Genomic DNA, 20,239 nt, shown 5'->3' on the forward strand with positions numbered 1-20,239 from the left:
TTTGGAAGCAAATTCTTTTTTTTTTTGGCTGCTTAATTTTAGGTCACTCAGCGATGCTCAGGGGGTTACTCCTGGCTCTGCACTCAGGAATCACTGACAGTGCTTGGGGGAATCATATGGGATGCTGGGGATCAAACCCGGGTCGGCCATGTGCAAGGCAAATGACGTACCTGCTGTACTATAGCTCCAGTCCTTGAAAATGATTATTATTTTTGGTTTGGGGGCCACACCCACCTGTGCCCAGGACTTACTCCTGGCTCTCCTGTCAGTGCTCAGAGAAACGTATGTAGTGCAGGGGATCGAGCCCAGTCCAGGCATGTGCAAACAAAGTGCCCATACCTGCTGTACTGTCCTCCCCCAAAATAAATTTTTCCCAGAAGTACATTTAACTAAATTTTTCCCAGAAGTACATTTAACTATTGCATTATATTAAAAGTGTTTAAACATACTCATATACAAACAATAGAAGCAAAACCCCTTAGTATTATACCTAATATTCCCATTTTCGGCTGGAGTGATAGTACAGCGAGTAGGGCATTTGCCCTGCACGCGGCTGACCTGAGTTCCATCCTTTACACTCCACAGGGTTCCTTGAGCACTGCCAGGAGTAATTCCTAAGTACAGAGCCAAAAGTAACTGCTGAGCATCGATAAGTGTGATCCAAAAAGCAAAAAAAAAAAACAAAAAAACAAAAAACAAAACAAAAAAAAACACCAAACCAAACCAACACAAAACATTAAAATGAGGAATATTAGACTGGAGAAAAGTATTAGGTGTAAGGTGCTTGCCAGGCTTACAGCCGACCCCTGTTTAATTCCCAAGGCCAAAAGTGGGTGTGGTCCAAAAGCCAAAAAATAAAAAAATACCACAAGCTGCCTTTGAACATTACTGGTTGTACTGGAAGTGCTAATTGTATGCTAATTGGATAAGATGGAATAAAATCATAAAATATTTAGAGATGATAATAATCACTGTATCACTGTCATCCCGTTGATCACTGATTTGCTCAAGCAGGCGGCAGTAATGTCTCCATTCGTCCTAGCCTTGAGATTTTAGCAGCCTCTTTACTCATTCTTCCTAGAGGTGCCTCACTGGAGGCTCTTTCAGCTGAAGGGGAATGAGACCCATCGTTACTGTATTTGGCTTATTGAATACGCAATGGAGAGTTTGCCAGGCTCTGCCGTGTGGGAAGGATGCTCTCAGTACCTTGCCAGGTTCTCTGAGAAGGGAGACCTAGGCTATAAGAGGTCGCTTGACAGCATTTGCCGCTTCTGGAGCGTTGTCTTATAGTCTCTGGATCTTGGCCGTTGATGGGATTACACCGCACCAGGGGGCAATTTGTGGGTGTTACTGCCAACCTACTGGAAAATGGGGGGCCTGGGCAGAAGAGGCCCACTCTGGATCCGAGCAGGCTTGGAGATCTCAGCCCCGGGTCCTGCACACCTGGGTTCCTATGCCGGTTCCTTCATGCGTGAGGCTCTTCCAAATGTGTGGAGGGGGGCCTTGAGCATGGCTGTGGCTGGGTTCTGGAGGTCTTCAGCTGCCAGGGCAGGGAGGGAAACTCAACCTGCCCCACTCCGAGGGGCCCTGGTGAAGACAGTCAGGCGCGGGGGCAAGAGATTCTGTGTCGCTGTTTTCTGGGAGCATTGTTTTAAGAGATGATAATAAATTTTAAATAAACATGTCAGGAAAGGGCTGGAGCGACAGCACAGCGGTTGGGTGTTCGCCTTTCACGTGGCTGACCCGAGTTCGATTCCTCCGTCCCTCTCGGAGAGCCCAGCAAGCTACTGAGAGTATCGAGCCTGTGCGGCAGAGCCTGGCAAGCTACCCATGCGTATTGGATATGCCAAAAATAGTAACAATAAGTCTCTCAATGAGAGATATTACTGGTGCCCACTCGAACAAATCGATGAGCAACGGGATGACAGTGATAATGACGTCAGGAAAAGTCAATAGCTATAAAAGCTCACTAAGAGGCCCGGATATAAAATTAAACAGATTCCTTATACATACAGTATACTGAAACAACCTTAAAAACAACCAACAGAGCAGACGGAGTGCAGAAGCAAACTCTTAAGTACACAACACTTAAACCAGCTACGACGGTGGATCTGGGAACAGATTATTTTAAAAACCAGTCTGGGTTAATTTGATATCCATATGAAAAATCAATTCCATGATTGATTTGATCAACTCATCAAATTAGCAAAACTACAAGGCTGAATAGTACGCTTTTAGAAGAATATGGTGAAAATATTCAGACATCTCATGTGCAGCTGCTACAGGACTTGTTTCTAGAATATAGAAAGAACACACATCTATGTCAGAAAGAGAAAAACAGACAATTCCAATATAAGAAACGGGCAAAAGACATTATCCAAATGGCCAAGAAAACATTCAAAATGTTCAACTTGAGAACAAAAGAAATCAGGAGCACAATATGTCTATAAAGAATGTGAAAACATTAAGTACCAACAATGATACAGAACTGGAGCAATCTCAGATGAAATACTCCGGAAAACTGAAAAGTCACAAGTTTAATATATGCAAAGCTATGAATAGATGCAACCCCACTCCTAAGAATACACTGAACACTAAAGTATGTTTATAAAAAAGATTCGAAGCAGTTCTATTTACAATGGCTCCAAACTTAAAACAATCTAAACGTTCACCAAACATAAAATGGATTAACTCTAAAATTACACACAGTACAAGGAATAACAATTGAACTGCCACAGGATCTTGCAAATGTTGAGCCATGGTAGTCAAAGATTATATGCAGTATATAAAGATTATATACAGTATATCTATACAAACTTAAAAAGCTGACACTATGGTACTAGGAGATTAATACTTACCCCCAGGGTTAGAATAACCCTGCAGAGAATGAGACATTACAAGTAAATAAAACAATAATGTTACAAAAAACACTAAATGTTGAAGTACAAGTAAACACTGCATAGAGTAAGAGACATTCCAAGTAAATGTGTAGAGAAATCTTAGAAAATGATGATGCATCAAGTGAATTTTTAAGGAAAATTTATCTTACCAGATATCAAAAATTATAAATTATAACAAAACAGTAGGATCTAACTCAACTGTAACAAATTAAAAAATAAATCCTAGAGATCAGTGATGATATATTTGAATTTACCCCGTGGTAGGGGATTTTAAATTGGCTACAATTTGGAAACAGCAGTATTTTTTTTTTTTTTTTAAAATATGGAACGCTTCACGAATTTGCGTGTCATCCTTGCGCAGGGGCCATGCTAATCTTCTCTGTATCGTTCCAATTTTAGTATATGTGCTGCCGAAGCGAGCACGAAACAGCAGTATTTTAAGTGGAAAAAAGTTCTAGGGAGTTTACAATTTAAGTTCAATATGTATAAAAAATTTAAGAAAGCGCTATTACCAAAATTCATAGTCTGCTAAAAGAGAAAACATAATTAGATCTAAAGTTGATGTGTAGGGGCTGGAGCAATAGTACAGCGGGTAGGGCGTGTGCCTTGCATGGGGCCGACCCGGGTTCGATTCCCAGTATCCCATATGGGCCTCTGAGCACCACCAGGGTTGATCCTTGAGTGATTCCTGATTCAGGAGTAACCCCTGTGCATTGCCAGATGTGACTCAAAAAGCCAAAAAAAAAAAAAAAAAAAGTTGATGTGTGATTTCCCGGAAGACTGAGAACAGATGAATATAGAATGCAGTTCCACACCTCTGAAAGTTATTGTTCAGACTGGGATCTTGGCCCAACAGTAACGACCATCTAGTTTTTGGCCGAATGCTAATGCTTTACTTGTGTGCATTTTCAACATAGTATAGGGTTTTAACAATATCCTATAAGCAAAACAAATTATGTAAACCTTATTTAAGGTTACATATTATGCTGGCCGACTTCACCGTAAGTGTGGAAAGGTCAGATTACAGCTGAATCTCACGAAGACAGTGTTCATGAGAAATGGACTAGTTCCCGAGGTTCCATTTGCTCTCAACAGAATGAACATCTCCAAATGCAGCAGTTATGTGTACCGAGGTTGAGAACTCAACATGACAAATGATCTGACACCTGAGCTTCGCAGGAGGAAGAGAGTGGCGTGGAACACCTTCAAGAGTGTCGAAGAAGTTAAGAGGATGAAGAACCTCTGGCTCCAAGCACACTTTTTCGACTCTACCGTTCTTCCTACACTAACATACATCTCAGAGACCTGGGCCCTGCAAAAACAGGACGAGAACCCTATTCGGGTCTCCCAAAGAGGAATCGAAAGAGTCATGCTTGGAGTATCACATTTCACTCAAGTGAAAGAAGGAATCCGGAGTTCGGACCTCTGTCAAAGATCGAGAATCAGGGCGCTGCCTCGTTTGCCAAGGCGTTGAAAATCAGATGGGCTGGACATGTAATGCAATTTGGAGACAACTGCTGGACTAAGCTGTTACCGACTGGATTCCACAGGACGTCAAAAGAACGCCTGGCCGCCCAGCTATAAGATGGTCTGACTTCTTACCCAAAACCAACGAACGAACGGTTTGAGGCTCTTCGTGTTCCTGGAACGAACAGACACCACTGGACAACACTAGCACACGACAGGGACGAATGGAGATGTTACTGGTGCCCGCTTGAGCAAATCGGGATGACAAGTGATACAAGTGGTATGTAAAATCTATACATAATATGTTTGTGTGTTTTGGGGTCACAAATGGTGGTACTGGGGACTAATCCCGGCCTGGAACTTGGGGGACTCTGGCGCCAGGGATCAAACCTGAGCTTCCCACATACAAAACATTCACTCAGCCCTCTCTGACCCCTAAGCAAATATTTTAAATCTGACTTCTTATTTTCAGCATATAGACTATGTTAACTACTAAGTAATGTCTCAAATAGAGTAGATCCTTAGCAGAGATGTCAAAGTAACCACACATTATGGATGGGACTTTACTTTTTGTTTTTTGGGCCATACATGGTGGTGCTCAGGACTTAACTCCTGGCTCTATGCTGAGGGATCATAGGGGTCCCTGAGGGATGGAGTCCGGCTATTTTCAAGGCAAGCATCCTGTCCACTCTATTATCTTTCCAGCCCAGCAGATGGCACTTTTATACTGAAATGTAGTCATGAGGCATTACCACACAATGTCAAAAATCTAGGACACTTGGGGTTTTTTCACACCTGGGAGAGATATCAGGAAGAGGGTCCGTCAAAGCTAAGCAGTAGGGGGCTCTGTGAACAATATGCCCAGCCCGATGCTGCTGGGAGTCCAGCTGTGCTCGGGCCACCATGAGCACTGGTAATGGAGCCTGAGGCCTTCAGTGCCAGGATCTGTTCTAGTCCTTGGAGTCGTCACACTGGCTTGACACTGAACCCCAGTAGTTCAACTGGAGATTCCTGCTTTGCTGTTGAACATAAATGAAGGTTCCAAGTACAAGCTGCCTTTGAACTGTGTTTTCAGACGTCTACCTGGCTAGTGAGCCAAGAACCTCAAATGTCAATCATTTGTATGTGAATTCTTAGTATTACTGAGCACAGGAATGAAAAGAAAACCAGTTTCAACAATAGAAAACATGAAAAAGAACCTGCAAAGAAACAATTAAATTGTCGATATGAAGTAACTCAAACTTTTGAAGTTAATGAAAATATTTATTCAAACCTAACTGTATAGTATCAAGTTGAATTAAATAAACATTAACTATATATTTCTTTAGAAATACGACTGTTGTCACATCACAAAAATTTGTTACAACACAAATTTCTGCAGTAAGGTCTAGCAATTAAGACATAATTTTCACATTAAGTAAATGCTGAGGGTAGGATAGGTTTTGCTTTCAAAGGTCTAGTACCAAAAAAAAAAATGTCGAGGGAAACAACTCTTAACAATATGTACACTTCAGGAAAAAAACCTTAATATACTGCTATTTAACCAGACAAAAAACACTGAAGAGAACAGACCGAGGGTCCAGGCACAGCCGGTCAGGGACTAACCACACGCCTCTCCCCCTCTCTGAAAGCAGAATATTCATATTTGGCTTGTTTTCAGTTTGGGATTGCTGTAACCACCAATTTACATGGGGGAGAATATATATGTTCCCAAATAATCCATCAAATAATACCAAATAAGGTTCTACTTCCAGGCAGATGGGGGAAAGCTGTACTAATTTCCATTCTTTTAAATTTCAACGAATTCTTAAACTTGACCCATGTGTTTCTAATACAAAGAAGGCACCTCTTTCTCCTTAAGGACTTTTTGAGAGTAAATCCTTATATAACACTTCAAGGGGTAGAGAGATAATGTGCTACATGTAAGTAAACAAGTTATTCAACACAATCCATTTTAGGAGAAACTAAATTAAATTATAAACCTATGATTTCATTTTACATCTTATGATGGACATGGCTTTCTAAAAGGATTCCAGAAGATAATCCTCCACACAAGCTTTAAACAAAGAATACATGATTTAAATTAAATGTGCATTGGTCATATTATGTAAAAATTCTTATGAATTAGTGCAATTCTTTAGATCCCCAGCATTCAAGGGGGAAAGTATATACATGACCATGAAATCTCAACTCTAATATAACCAATCTTTTTATGGCTCAATAGTCTAACACTTAAAGTTCTGTAAAAGATATTATTTATAATTTATAAACAAAAGTTTAGAACACTCAAATGGTATACAAAATTCTCTCTTTAAAACAAAGAGACCAGAATACACAGTTAAAGTATAAAATTCCAGGAATATAATCTTTACTACAATTATAAAAGGGGTGGAAAAAACCCATACTGTTCATTTCTGATTACTACCAGTTGAAGTAGTTACCATTTTTGTTATTATTTAGTGGCTATATCCTTAACTGTCTTGTTGGACAGCTACTGAAGGCAATTTACAAGGAAAAGCATTTTCCCCACAAAATTGAGAAACTATTTCAAATGAGTAAGTCTCAGAACTAGGGATCATGAGTCAAAAACACAGTGTAGAATATTAGGTTAATCTAACCTCTATTTCAATGAGATTTATACAATATTTACAATATGCAATTTTCACAGCTATACAGGTTTTGCAGATTGGCCTTACTTACATTTCTGCAAATGTTTTTTCAAAATAAAATAGAGCAGGTAAATCTATTTACAAACTAGAAAGCTGCTTTAGAAACAGCATGATTTTGTTATTATAAAGTGAAATTTCAGAACAATCAAAGTGCAGGTCAGACTTTCAGATTCAGCCAGTATCTCAATCTCTACACTCAGACTTAGGGGATGAGTTTTACAGCTTCAATGTCCAGAATGTTTTACTCATCATAATGCAATGATAACAAAAATTTGTCCACATCCATTCCAGCTGGAAATGAACTGGGTAGCTTCTTTTTCTGTTAAAAAGAAAAAAGAAATGAAAAATAAAGGCAGAGAAAACAAAAAATAAACTGAAGTTATTAACACACTGAACTCAATCAAGGCCAAGTCATCTAGAGACCCTCTTATCAGGTTCTTCTATATATTAAAACTCTGGTCACATTTTTTAGCTCATCTGAGCTTTAGTTACCTAGGTAAGTGGAAACAAAGTCCACAAAAATCCAAGATCAATCAAGTATATGCTTCAGCGGTACCTTAACATTAGCTTAAAGCAAAAGTCAGAGTATGACACTGAACAGATAACAGATCCTGCTCTCTATCAGGTGGTCAGACCTGCAAAACCTGAGCACCACTGGGTGTGGTCCCCAAATAAAAAGTGCTAAGTTCTCAAAAGTATAGGGCACTTTTCAAATTCCTCAGCACCTGGGGCTCGAGCGATAGTACAGTGGGTAGGGCATTTGCCCTGCGTCCCTGGAATACCATATGGTCCCTTGAGTCTACCACAAGTGATTCTGGAGTGCAGAGCCAGTAGGAGAGCCCCTGAGCACTGCAGGGAGTGCCCTCCCTTCCTCCCCAAAACCCAAACGGTGTCTAGAAGCACTGCAGTGTGCCCTCCCCTCCCCCCAAACCCATGAAACTTTCATTCTCCCATAAGGATTCAAGGCCTATCAGGACAGAAAGAACAAAAATATCCTTGTCCTAAAGGTGTTAAATACATGTCTTAGCAATTGTTAAAGTGCTATTTCACTGGGACACAAGCTGAGTCTCCACTGACTGAGAAACCCATGGACTGACTCTACTGTCAGCCCAAACTTGGAGATGACTTGGCCATAACAGGATCGATTAAGGCAGCTGCGTGCGCAACTCTGACCTCTGAAATTAAGACGTTTCGTTGGTACTTGCCTTAAACTTCTTCTTTTTCATCGGGATTGATGAATTTGTGAGAGTTTTACTAGAAGTACGGGTGCTTCGGTCACGCTCATCTAATTCCTCGATCTTTCGCTTCTTCGTGGTGCTTCTTGAAGATGCTCTGAACTGCTGTGTATTGTCCTTCAGAGGAGTGGCGGAGGCCGTCCTGGAGATGGCGGCCCTGGAGAGAATCATCAGTGTGTGCGCCGCCATATTCACACTGTTCTCACTCCCCGTTTCGCTGGCAGGGCTACAGGCAGGCAGCTCCTGAGCGCCAGGAGGGACCAGAACCTTGGCTGTGCCACTGTCCTCCCCAAAACGCCGGCTGGAGGGGGCCTTGATCCCGTCTGCCGGTTCTTCTTTATGCTTCTCCCCCATCCCTGAGCCAGGTGTCCGGGGCACAGGCAGATCTGCGCCATCAGTGACCCTGTTCACTGGGCTGTGCCACTGGGCATCACGGAACATTTCTGTGGTATGTTTGGTCAGTGGGTTAATAAGAGGACTGGAAGACTTGGTTGGCTCTTGTTTAAGATCTTTCCCAGTTGAACCTGCGGAAACAACACTTTTACCATTTGAAGATGTGCCTTGTTTTTTGGTTATTTCTTGCAATGAAGCGACAGATTTCTCATTCCTTAAGCCCCCATTTTGTTGACTATTAGACAGTTTTGAAGTTTCTGGATTTTTCTGCCTTTCCACGTCGGTGCATAATTCATTCTCCTTATTAGCGGTTGTTTTATGAAAAGACTCAAGTGCAGTTTCTGCTGGGGTGACTTTCCTTTCTGACTGAGTTTCTTTGATGGTCGTATGTCGGTTGACTGCAGGTTCCGATTTGGAAAGAATCTTAGGCACCGGTAGTTTCTCTCTTTTGAGAGCACTGTTGGACGGGGGCTTGAGGGTGGAGGGCACAGCCTGCGAGTCAGGATTAGGGAAGGAGGCATCATTCCTGTCCTTGTTTGGGGACGTCACCTTATGGCTGGACCCCTGTGGGCTTGACAGAGGAGAGCTGCTGTCAAAGCTGAGCACGCGCCTGTAGCTCTCCACTGGCCGCTGAGAGCTTTGAGACACGCTCTCCCCCGGGACGGGAGACGCGCCTTCTTCCTTTTTATCCCCAAGCTCTGTGACTATAGTCTTATCAGAACCTTCATTTCTACAAAAGAATAAAAATTATTTTAGCAACATAATTTACTCTGAATGTGCAAATCATCTGTAATAGAAGCTCCTCTCAGGTCACAGAAATGGGACTTAAGCACTTGCTTTTGCACATGGCCGACCCTGGTTCCATCCCAGCACGGGTCCTGGAGCCCCGAGCACTGCCAGGAGTGACCCCCCAAAAGCCCTAGGGTCAGGAGAAAACACCAAGTACTGACAGGTATGGCCCCTAGCCCAGTAAATTTATAAAGCCACAAAAACCTAGGCTTACCTTTGTGCATGATATCCAACTAAATGACCTGATGAATCCACCAAATTATTCACTTGTTTTCCTGGAATGGGAAATGAATTAATCAGAAAAGAAAAGCCAACTCCTCTGAAAGAGAATGAATTCTTTCAGGCTGTGTTCTCATGAGCCATAAGAATTAAATAAAAAAAATAATTCTTCTTCCTGGAAGATGGCTCAAAGGGCTGGAGTCCTGGGTTTAATCCCCAAAACCAGACAGTCCCCTGAGTAGTCAGTAGGGAGTTTCCTGAGAATAACTAGGCATGGAGCAAAAACCAAAACAAAGAAGTATTTCCTTTCCCCTTCTGTCATTTTTGCTACTGCTGTGAATAGGGGTCATAGAGATGTGTTGGGGTGGGGTCCCTGCCTGCCCCAGGTATGTGGAAACAGTTCACTCTGTTATGGCACCGGGACCACACTCAGACCAGGGTGTATGTGCGTGCGTGTAGGGGCTAAAGCCGCATCCTCACTCATACAAGGCAGGCACCCTCTTTTATGGCAACGGGACGACACTTGGGTGGGCGGGCAGGTGTGTGTGTGTGTGTCTGTGTGTAGGAACTGAAGCCGCATCCCACTCGTACAAGGTGGGCACCCTGCCAACTGCTTATTTCTGGGCCCCTAAGAAAAGCTTGAAAACTGGGGCTGGAGCGATACAGCGGGTAGGGCGTTTGCCTTGCACGAGACCGACCCGGGCTCGATTCCCAGCATCCCATATGGTTCCCTGAGCACCGCCAGGGATAATTCCTGAGTGCAGAGCCAGGAGTAACCCCTGTGCAGAGCCAGGTGTGACCCAAAAAGCAAAAAAAAAAAAAGAAAAGAAAAGAAAAGCTTGAAAACTGATGGCTAATGTACAAATGAAACATACAAATAAAACATTTCCCTAACACAGCTTTACAGGCTACGTTCAGGGAGCAGGTGGAAAGGATTGGAGCACATACTCTGCACACAGGGTCTCCAAGTGACCCTGAGCACTGCTTGGTGGAAGTGAAAAAGAAAATGAAACAGCAGCTTTGCTCAAGAAGACAGCACCAGTGGGCACATGCCTACAAAACACAAGTGGCAACACCGTGAGTTTGAGCCCCAGTACCACACGGCCTGTTTGTACCTCTAAACGCTGCCAGGCTAACAGGGGCTGGGTCACACCTCAGGCATGCAGGCCATGCTCTACCATGAAAGGACCATTCAGAGTGGTCTCTATTTAAAACAAACAAAAAGACCCCATTGTTATAGACACATGATGGTCACATATTAATTTTACAGAGGAAATTCAGGCAAATAAGAATTCAATGGCACCTGAAAACACAAATTAGAAAGCTCCTTAAAGAAAGCCATCTATAAGGGCGAGAGGGAGAGTAGGGTGGGTAAGAAGCTTGCCTTGCACACCCTCAACCTAGGTTTGAGCTCTGGCGCCTCATATAGTCCCCAAAATTCTGCCAGGACTGATTCCTGAATGCAGAGCCAGGAATAAGCCTCGAGAACCGCCAGGAGTGGTCCCACCCCCCAAAACGCACAGATAGAAAGCAATAAATTTCACTTAAAAGTTTTGCCCATTTGTCACTGTCATGTTTGCAAGTCTATGTGATTCAGAATATGCTTTAGAATTTTAAAAGTCGTATTTTAAATCCCACACAGTTGATGTAGAGCAGGAAGATAGGATGCTAGAGAGCAAGGTGAGATCCTGAGTATCCTATGTATTATTATGCAAAAAGTCTGTCCCCACCTTTAGATTTTTGGGCCCCACATGGCTCTGGGGTTACTCCTGGCTCTGCACTCAGTAATCACTTCCAGCAGTGCTCTGCACTCAGGAATCAGGGGACCATACAGGGTGCTGGGGATTTAACCCAGGTCACCCACATGCAAGGCCAGCGTCCTACCTGCTCTACTGTCTCTCTGGTCCCTATGCAAATTGAAAATCCCGAGGAGTGTAAAACAGCAAAGATGCAAGTAGTCAGGTGTTTTTTGTTGCTGTTGTTATTGTTGTGGGGGTCATACGTGCAGGTACTCGAGGGGGTTGTACAGAGTCAGGTATTTGAACTCGGGGACTCTCACAGCCCACCCTTTCGAGACATTTCCTTGACATCATTCCCTATACTTTGTTTTTGGGCCATACCTGGCGGTGCTCAGGGCTTACTCCTGGCTTTGCACTCAGGGATTACTCCTTGTGGGCTCAGGCCCAGTATTTGTACTACTGGTCTTCATTTTGCACTTGACTGTGCTTGGGGCTTACTCATGGTTTTGTGCTCAGGGGAGCATATAGGGTGCATCGACTAAACCTAGTCGGCACGTGCAAGGGAGGCACTTTACCTGCTGCTGTACAATCTTTCTGACTCCTCTTTGCTTTTATTTTTAAGAACAAACAAAACTGGGGCTGGAGAATTGGAAAGATGGTACAGACAATCGGGCTTTTTTCCTGCACCTAGCTGACCAGGGTTCAATCCCTAGCACTCCATATGGTCCCCAGAACCTGCCAGGATTCCTGAGCGCAGAGCCAGGTATAAGCCCTGAGTAATGCCAAGTATGGCCCAAAAACCAAAACCAAAATACCCCCATGAAGCACTAGGGTTGAAGACAGCATAGTGGATTGGCCTGCTTGCCTTGTGCGTGGCTGACCCAGGCTCAACCCCCAGCACCCCACATAGTCTGCCAGGAGTAAACCCTGAGCACCACCCCCGATCTTCTCCCAAAAACCCAAACAATAACAACAACAAAAAAAAACGTTGCAAATCTGGATAACCACTAGTTAGGAAAGGAAGCAATTCCACATTGAAGTGTTTCTAGAAACAAAACAAAACAGATATAAAGTTAACAAGTAAAATGTACCTGTGGACAGCTTGCTTCTGGGTCCCTGAGTCTTCTGGGATTTGGGAGGGATGGGGAGCTGAGAGATATTTCTATTGCACAGAGGGGCAGCCATAGGCATGTGAAAAACCTAGACGAGAAGCAGCCATTAGCGACACTGTGTCTGACAGGTGTCAGCACTGCACTCTCAGATCCTCAGTCTTACCTGCCGAGGAGGAGCAGAGAAGGTACTTCCACTCTGTCCGACCACAGACACAGGGATCATCCCCACCATTCCTTGAAGTACAGGCTGCACTGGAGAAGCAATTATGATGGCAGAGCCTAAAAATGATTTCCCATTAAGACTTCTTGATTTCTCAGAAACACAAACAACAAAGAAATCATTAACGTGAAATAAATCCTGTAAGGTGCCAAGACAGAGTACAGGATTACGGTGCCTGCATTGCATGTGTCTGACCCTGGTCTGCTGCTTGGCACTACATACATGGTCTCCCCAGCACTGCTGAGCTGAGTCCTGGGTAAGCCTGCGCCTGTGCAGTGAACCAACAGCCGGCTAGCTGAGCATGTCAGGAGGCAGCTTCCCTGACCAACTTTTCCATACAATCCGCACTAACGCTTTCGGAATGGCCCATAAAACAGAACCTAAACTTTAACTTATGACATTAAGATAAATGAGTAAGCTTAAGATCCCGTACCAGACTCTAAAACTCGATTCTTATAAACTGGGAGTGGGGAGGACCTGGTGAACCAGGGGATCTGGCTCTGCTGCGTGACACACACCTTGCTTTGCACTGGCTGCCCCATCACACAGTATTAATATCCAGATGACTCTGGCTTAAAGAAAAGGTTCCCGACACTGCTCTCAAAAGAATAGGAAATGAGAAAACAGGGGTGGGGTGGGGAAGAAGAGGCCTGTTAGACACAGCACAACACAATGCATAGTGGGAAGAGTGCCGGCCGGCTGTGGACAACATGAGCTCTATGCCGGGCACCCAAAGTCCTGTCAGGTGTGAGCCCAGAGCCAGGAATAAACTCAGAGCAGCACTGCCAGGTGTGGCCAAAATGCCAGAACCGAATCACTCCTACTCAGTAACTGTGCACTCTGAGAAATTAGACGTCATTTTAGAGAAATAAACTTCAATATGTCCCTCTTTTCCCCTAAAGGTAAGAGGAAAGGGTACTGTCCCCCTTATCCTAAGCCTCAAACTCATCATAGCGGGAACTCTGGCACACATGTGAGCCCATTCACCGAGCTGTTCAGGAGCCTGCTATTGTTACCTTGTGAAAAGTTGGGCGACACAGCCTGGCTGACAGCAAACACACCGTTTGACCTGGGGGGTGTCTGCAACTGAGGTGCTGGAGGCTGCGTGGGCACGGGTGCCGAGTTTCCAGGCAACACCACCACATTCGACTGACTGACGGCTGCTCCTAAGGCTGCGGGGTCCGTCACACAGGTAGCTATCAGAATGTTACTTGAACTGCCAAATGTCGTGGTTGGAGTTGGCAACAACTGTATGAACCCGGAGTCCTTGGAAACACACGATGCAGCATTAGGTGGAAAAGCAGCCCCGTCTTCAACCTGAGCACTGTTCGATGTCGAGTCTGCAGGTTTGAGAGCCAGAAGACTCTGCTCCACTGAGGTTGAATCCTCGTCTCTCTCAGTGGATGAAGTTGCCGAGGAAACTGTAGGCGCAGTTTCTTCTGAAGACAGGCCTTTAACTAATTCTGCACTTTGGGCAGACGTCTTAGTGGAAGAGGACAAAATTATCGTCGGCAAGTTTTCCCCGCTAATACTAGAGACAGCATTGTTGAGTTCGGAATCAGAGGAAACAAACGGATCATCACTGATGATAATTTTGAGAGAAACAATATTTGATCCATCCACCTCATCTGGGCTGTTGCTAGCAGGCTTCTCCTTATTACTTTGGGAGACGGGGTAAGACTCTCCCACTGAAGAACTGACAGATTCTGAAGGAAGAGCTTGTCTGTCTTCTACATGATTGCCTTCGGGAGGCGCCAATGCAACTTCCCCGCAGTTATTTTCTCCTAAGGAGAGAAAAATGTGATCTCCATTTTCTTTTATACACAATGAAGGCTCCTGCGAATCCAAAGGGACTTTCTCAGATTTGGAGAATTGAGTTTCATGCTCTGTACTATTTAGGTCAGCAGATAATGAACCATTAGGTGGTTGTTTATTTGAAGATGCTGAATCTCCAAGGTGTAGTTCACTCTGTTGCTCAGTGACATTTACACCTGAACTTTCAGCAGACACAAGTATTTTATTTTGAAGTAAAGAATTCTCTTGGCAATCCGAAAGTTGTGATGCAACCGATAATACATTATTATTAACTTCAATTTTACTCTGGTGAATTTCACTGGAATCTGGTGACTTGGAACCAGGCAAATTAGTTTTAAGACCATCTGTGTCATTTGAACTTTCAGAAAATTTAATGTTTTTGGATGGTTTTTCAGTTAGTGGAGTATTTTGAGATAAAAGTTGAGTGCTTTTCCCAGACAGAATTAAATTTTCATTGTCAGTTTCACTGCTAAGGGAAACAAATGAAGTTACTGGTAAGTCAGACTGAGCAGGCTGTAAATGAGGTTCATTTTGCACGTCTGGGCACAGAGAACTCTTTTCAACTGCCAGAGCCATTTCAGCTTCAGTGGACATCTGACTTGTGTATAATCCATCACAACGTTGATTACATTCAGGATCAGAATTTGCTCTTTGGTTAAAGTCGTTCAAATCAGGCACAGATTCAAAGGTAATATCAAGATTACACTTCTGGTCGGCAGGAGCAACAATTTTAAAGGCCTTTTTCTGGATGCCAGGGCTTACTGGGGGGAAATGTTCCTGGGCTTCTGGTCTAAGCTCACGAGGGTTGCTGACATTATTCAAAGCATTTGAGGTATCTTCATTTGGAAAGGATGTACAGAACGTGGGTCCACCAGATTGATAGTCTATAAAACATCAAGATGAAAGATATGGTAAATATGTAGCTTGGAATAGTAGGCTGTAATCTACTTTGCCATGAAAGACACTAGTTTTTCACATAACACTAAGTGCAAGTCTCATTTTCTGAGTATCAAAACACTTCAAAGATTTATCAATTAAACCAAGTATCAAATTATATTTGAAACTTCTTAAAAACAGATGATACAACAAAGGAAAATCTCCAGGCTTATAAATGCCTATATTTACCAACATGTGAAAAAAATAAAGGTTCCAAATAGCAGCTTTTCCAAGAGTTGACTTTTCAACCCTTTCCATTTCTATTGGTTTTACCTGGTATTTTAAAAGGTGACATGAGACAAAGTGTATTTTACACGAGTTATATTTGACCTTATTGTGCACTGCTTAATATTTAACACATTTACCAAATAACGACCACCTTGCTAGTACTAGGGTACAATACTGAACATCCAGTCTCGCCTTGCATATTGCAACCTCAGTTCCATCCCCAGCACTGCCTCTGGTCCCCCAATTAATGTCCAGGGACACGCCTGGGCACTAAGCCAGAAGCAGCTCTGCAGTACCACTGAGTCTCAAAATAAAACTCAAAATACTGCTTAAAAAGCATTTTAGAAAATAACCACACTGATATACTGCCATATATTAGTTACATTTAGGACAAAAACACTAACAATATGAAAAAAAATCAAGAAAAAAGTTATCAACCATCATTTAATTTTGTTCATGTATGAGTAGCAGGGAACAGAACTCAGTCCTTATTGTGGAAGATTAGCTGACACTATCTCCAGACTATTAAATTTAGGGGTGATAAATTTCAACAAAAAGAAGACTACGTAAGACAGATTTCAGTTCTTTTAAGCAGAATGGAGCAATAGCACTGCAGGTAGGGCGTGTGCCTGGCACTCGGCTGACCCAGGTTCGATTCCCAGCATCTCATATGGTCCCCTGAGCACCAGCAGGAGTAATTCCTGAGTGCATGAGCCAGGAGTAACCCCTGTGCATCGCCAGGTGTGACCCAAAAAAAAAAAAAAAAGGTAGAATGGAGGTTCAGCTGGAGAAAAAAATTTTCCACACATAGTAAATGGTGACAAAGACAAACTCACAGCTTAAAAACAATGGAGGGTAAGCTTGTTGAATGCAGGCAGAGATCAGCAAGGAAGAATCCTGAGATATTCTAAAACTAGTGTTGGAAGTGAAACTTGAAAGCTGTCAGGGTTTTCTTAAGGCACTGGACCAAGTGCTAGTATTTTAAGAACAGGTGCGCACAAAGGATTATTTTGGCAAAATCTGCTATAGAACAAATGAACAGAGGTTGTTCAGTAAAGTAGTAAAGGAATGTGTTTTAGAAAGCACTAAAAGATATTAGGGTTTTATTTATTTTATTTATTTACTTTTGGGTCACACCCGGTGATGCACAGGGGGTTACTCCTGGCTCTGCACTCAGGAATTAGTACTAGTGGTGCTCAAGGGACCATACGGAACGCTGGGAACTGAACCCGGGTCGGCTGCGTGCAAAGCAAATGCCCTACCTGCTGTATTATTGATCCAGCCCCGGATTTTGGTTACTTCAAAGGAGAAAGAATAAAAGGATTAGTGACCAGGAACGAATTAAAAGGAAGTTTCTGAGGTACCACTGGTATTTCATTTTTTCACTTGGGAGATGATGTAATATGGGTGTCTACCTTCACCATAATCCAGTGAAATGTACACTTCAAATTCCTTTTATGTTTTAAGGGTTTTATTTGGAGATGGACGGACATACCCACTCAGTGCTCAGGAGCTATGTGGTGCCTTGAAGCAGGGTCACGCTTATGTAAGGAAACACCTCATTCTCTATGTTCTCTCTTGGCCAGCTGCAGTTTTTTCCTTTTTTGTTTTTGGGCCACACCCGGTGATGCACAGGGGTTACTCCTGGCTCTGCGCTCAGGAATTATTCCTGGTGGTGCTTGGGGGACCATATTGGATGCTGGGGATCAAACCTGGGTCGGCCCTACCCACTCTACTACTACTCCAGCCCCGCAAAGATTTTTTATTGTACTCTGCTGTGTATGGCTTATGCCTGATAATAACTTTTAAGAAGCTGACAGATATCAGAGATGAACTTATTCACACCTTCTCTCATAGTTACTGAAGAGTCAATCATTGGTAAAATATGGGTTGGAAATGCAAAGAACTTAGTTTTTCACATCAGGAACAGGGAGACCCAAAAACCTCACAAACCCTAATTCAAGATTATCACTACAGTGTATCATTTCCTGCTAACAACTGAGATAGAAGAGCTCAGTGGTCAGCTAAAATTGCTAAGCTGTTTAATAGTAATGTACACAGGAATGAAAATTTGTGCCTCAACAAAATTATGGTTATTAATGATTTCTGTCAAACTGTCCAAAACTATTAATACCAAATTGTGTGAGTCAATAACCTACAGCAAAACAGGAAAAAGAAAAAAAGAGATACCAAAAATTTATCTTTAAATCAAAAGACTGAAATCTCAGGAAAATTTTAATAAAGAGAAAAAAATAATCTATGCAATAATTTGAACACCCTTCAAATTATCTTCTACCTTTGAGTGTTTGAAGACTAATATTAGGATTTGTATTAACAAAATCAAATTCTTACCAGATTCTTCTGATTTAAAAGAATCTTTAACTGCTACATTAGTTTCATCTGCTAAGACTAAACTGGGAATGGTTTCCACATGCTGAACAGAAATGCCTTGTGCAATATTTTTATTATTCTTTGTTTTACCTGTTAAAAAGGGAAACAACTCGTTAAATAACCCCTCCCCCCAAAAAAAAATAAGTGTTAATTACTATAGCTTAGCAGTAGTAAGGCAAATGTTAAATTCTGGCTTTAATTACAAACTTTTGGGCTTACTAATTTTGGGTTTTCATTACTATCATTTTTTTTGAGGAGGTGGGCAGTGTCAGACCCAGCTCTGCACAGGGCTTACTCCTGGCAGGCTGGGATCAAACCTGTGCTGGGCCAGGCACAAGAACAATGCCTTGAACTTTATACTAATTCTACTGCTCTGGCCACCCCTTGGAATTTTTTTTTAAAAGCTGCAATACTTATTACTGAAGTATGCAGATCTCCTACCACTTTGTTTCCCAGGCCTCCTGCCAAACTGCTCAGGGCCTACAGGGTGGGGGCTGGACACCTCTGAGCTAGCCTGAAGCTCAGGCTCATGTGCCATCCCTTGAGCTAGCTCCCTGACACTAAACCAGTTCTTCTGATACTTTGTTTTTCTTTGCAGTGGCGGTATGGCACCCGTACCTTCACACAAACAAGGCAAACGCTCTGCACCAAGCTACCTCCTTGTTCTCTCATTAATGGTTCTTACATTTAGCCTATGTCAGAACCACCTTAAGGTCAACCTATTAGCATGATCTTAGTATTCTATGATGATGTCAGCTGCAGGAGGATACAGCACTAGGCAGTAGTACTGAGGGCAAAGGTGAACTTTCCCATTCTCTCCGTATGTATAATCATGCTCAGTATGAAGTTCATGCAGGAGTAGATCAGAACACATTTATCCTGATTGGCACAAATGTCCACAAAAACAAAACAGAAAGCTAAAGTTTAAGTCAGAACTGGGGCCAGGGCTGGTGAGATGGTTCTTCAACAATTAAGGGTGATGGTGTGACCCAAGTCTGAAGGTTGGATATTCCAAAAATATTGGTATATTCCCAATACCAGATATTTCCCCGGAGCACTGCTGGGGATTAGGGGCAGCATCACAGGGCCCGAGCAGCTCCGCATCCTCAAGCCCAGCTGTGAAGATGGCTCACAGGGCAGTAGTGCATGCCTGGCATGTGGGAGACCCGGACTCAATTCCTAGGCCCACAGGGTGCCCCACGCAGAGACCTGGGAGGAGCCTCTGAGCACGAGCTGGGTATGACCCGAGACAAACAAAAAACCAAAAAGCCAAAAAACTAGTCAAGGCAACAACAACAAAAATCCTTTCTCTACTGTTTGGTTTAATAAAATTGGGAACTTTTTCATCAAAAGAAACTTGTCTACTGACCATAGTCAAAGAGATCGAATAACGCTTGAAACGCTGGATCGGACTCAGTCTGCTCCAATATATCCTGGATAACTTCTTCAGACATGTGGATTTCGTTCTGCAAAAAAAAAAAAAAAAAAAAAGAAAAGAAAAGAAAGAAAGAAAACCTGGCTTAGTACAATTTAAGATCAGCGAAATAATTAAGAGGGTGAGTCAGGAAGTGACTACAGATGAGAGCAACATTCGCAGTGGGGTCTGACTATAAACAGCGAGCCTGGAGACTATCACTGAAAAGCTGGAGTGGAAATGATGCTACAGCAGTGCATAGAAGGATGTTTTTTTTTAAAAAAAACAAAACAACCAAAAACCCAACATTTTTTTTTTGTTTTTGTTTTTGCACGAGCGCGAGTGTGAGGGGCCTTAAGCCTGACAGTATTGAGGGATCATGCCCGGCAATGCTCAAGGGACTCAATAGCAACACCAAGGTATGCCATGTGTAAACAAGCACCAGAACCCAGTCTTCAGCCCCAAATAACATTTAAAAAAACACATTCAGTCAAATTTTCATGTAAAGTTGATGTCAAGTGATTTTTTTTTTAATTTGAAAAGGCACAAACTTGTTTAAGAATGAAAAGCAATATCTGGGAAGGTGGTGCTGAGGTTCAGGCTCCTGCTTCCATGGGGCTGACCCTAGCAGGGGAAGGCCTAAGCATCACAGGTGTGGCCCAAACACTTAGAACTATTTTAAAATCCCTAGCCCACTTACCTGCTTACTTCT

At 42.9% G+C, this 20,239-nt stretch overlaps 1 protein-coding gene and 1 non-coding gene across 4 annotated transcripts in view; both read right to left on the minus strand.

Annotated features, from left to right (window-relative positions):
• Positions 1-3,216: 3,216 nt before the first annotated feature.
• On the minus strand, positions 3,217-3,323 carry LOC129403795 (U6 spliceosomal RNA). The gene has a single exon (XR_008629456.1). It is a non-coding gene; the product is annotated as a U6 spliceosomal RNA (small nuclear RNA).
• Positions 3,324-5,617: 2,294 nt separating this feature from the next.
• Positions 5,618-20,239, minus strand: part of LOC101550869 (protein NPAT) — a 42,750-nt gene continuing 28,128 nt past the window's right edge. For 2 of the 3 annotated variants that reach the window (XM_055132827.1, XM_055132829.1), the window contains 8 exons: positions 19,483-19,579; positions 18,075-18,203; positions 13,760-15,442; positions 12,687-12,802; positions 12,503-12,611; positions 9,668-9,728; positions 8,242-9,394; positions 5,618-7,355 (listed from right to left, as the gene is read on the minus strand). In XM_055132827.1, the coding sequence (XP_054988802.1) occupies positions 7,278-7,355; positions 8,242-9,394; positions 9,668-9,728; positions 12,503-12,611; positions 12,687-12,802; positions 13,760-15,442; positions 18,075-18,203; positions 19,483-19,579 (3,426 nt within the window). In that variant the 3' untranslated portion in view covers positions 5,618-7,277. The remainder of the gene's footprint in view (positions 7,356-8,241; positions 9,395-9,667; positions 9,729-12,502; positions 12,612-12,686; positions 12,803-13,759; positions 15,443-18,074; positions 18,204-19,482; positions 19,580-20,239) is intronic. The other variant, XM_055132828.1, reaches the window with a different exon arrangement.

This window comes from Sorex araneus, chromosome 3, assembly GCF_027595985.1.
Source record: "Sorex araneus isolate mSorAra2 chromosome 3, mSorAra2.pri, whole genome shotgun sequence".
Lineage (NCBI taxonomy): Eukaryota > Metazoa > Chordata > Mammalia > Eulipotyphla > Soricidae > Sorex > Sorex araneus.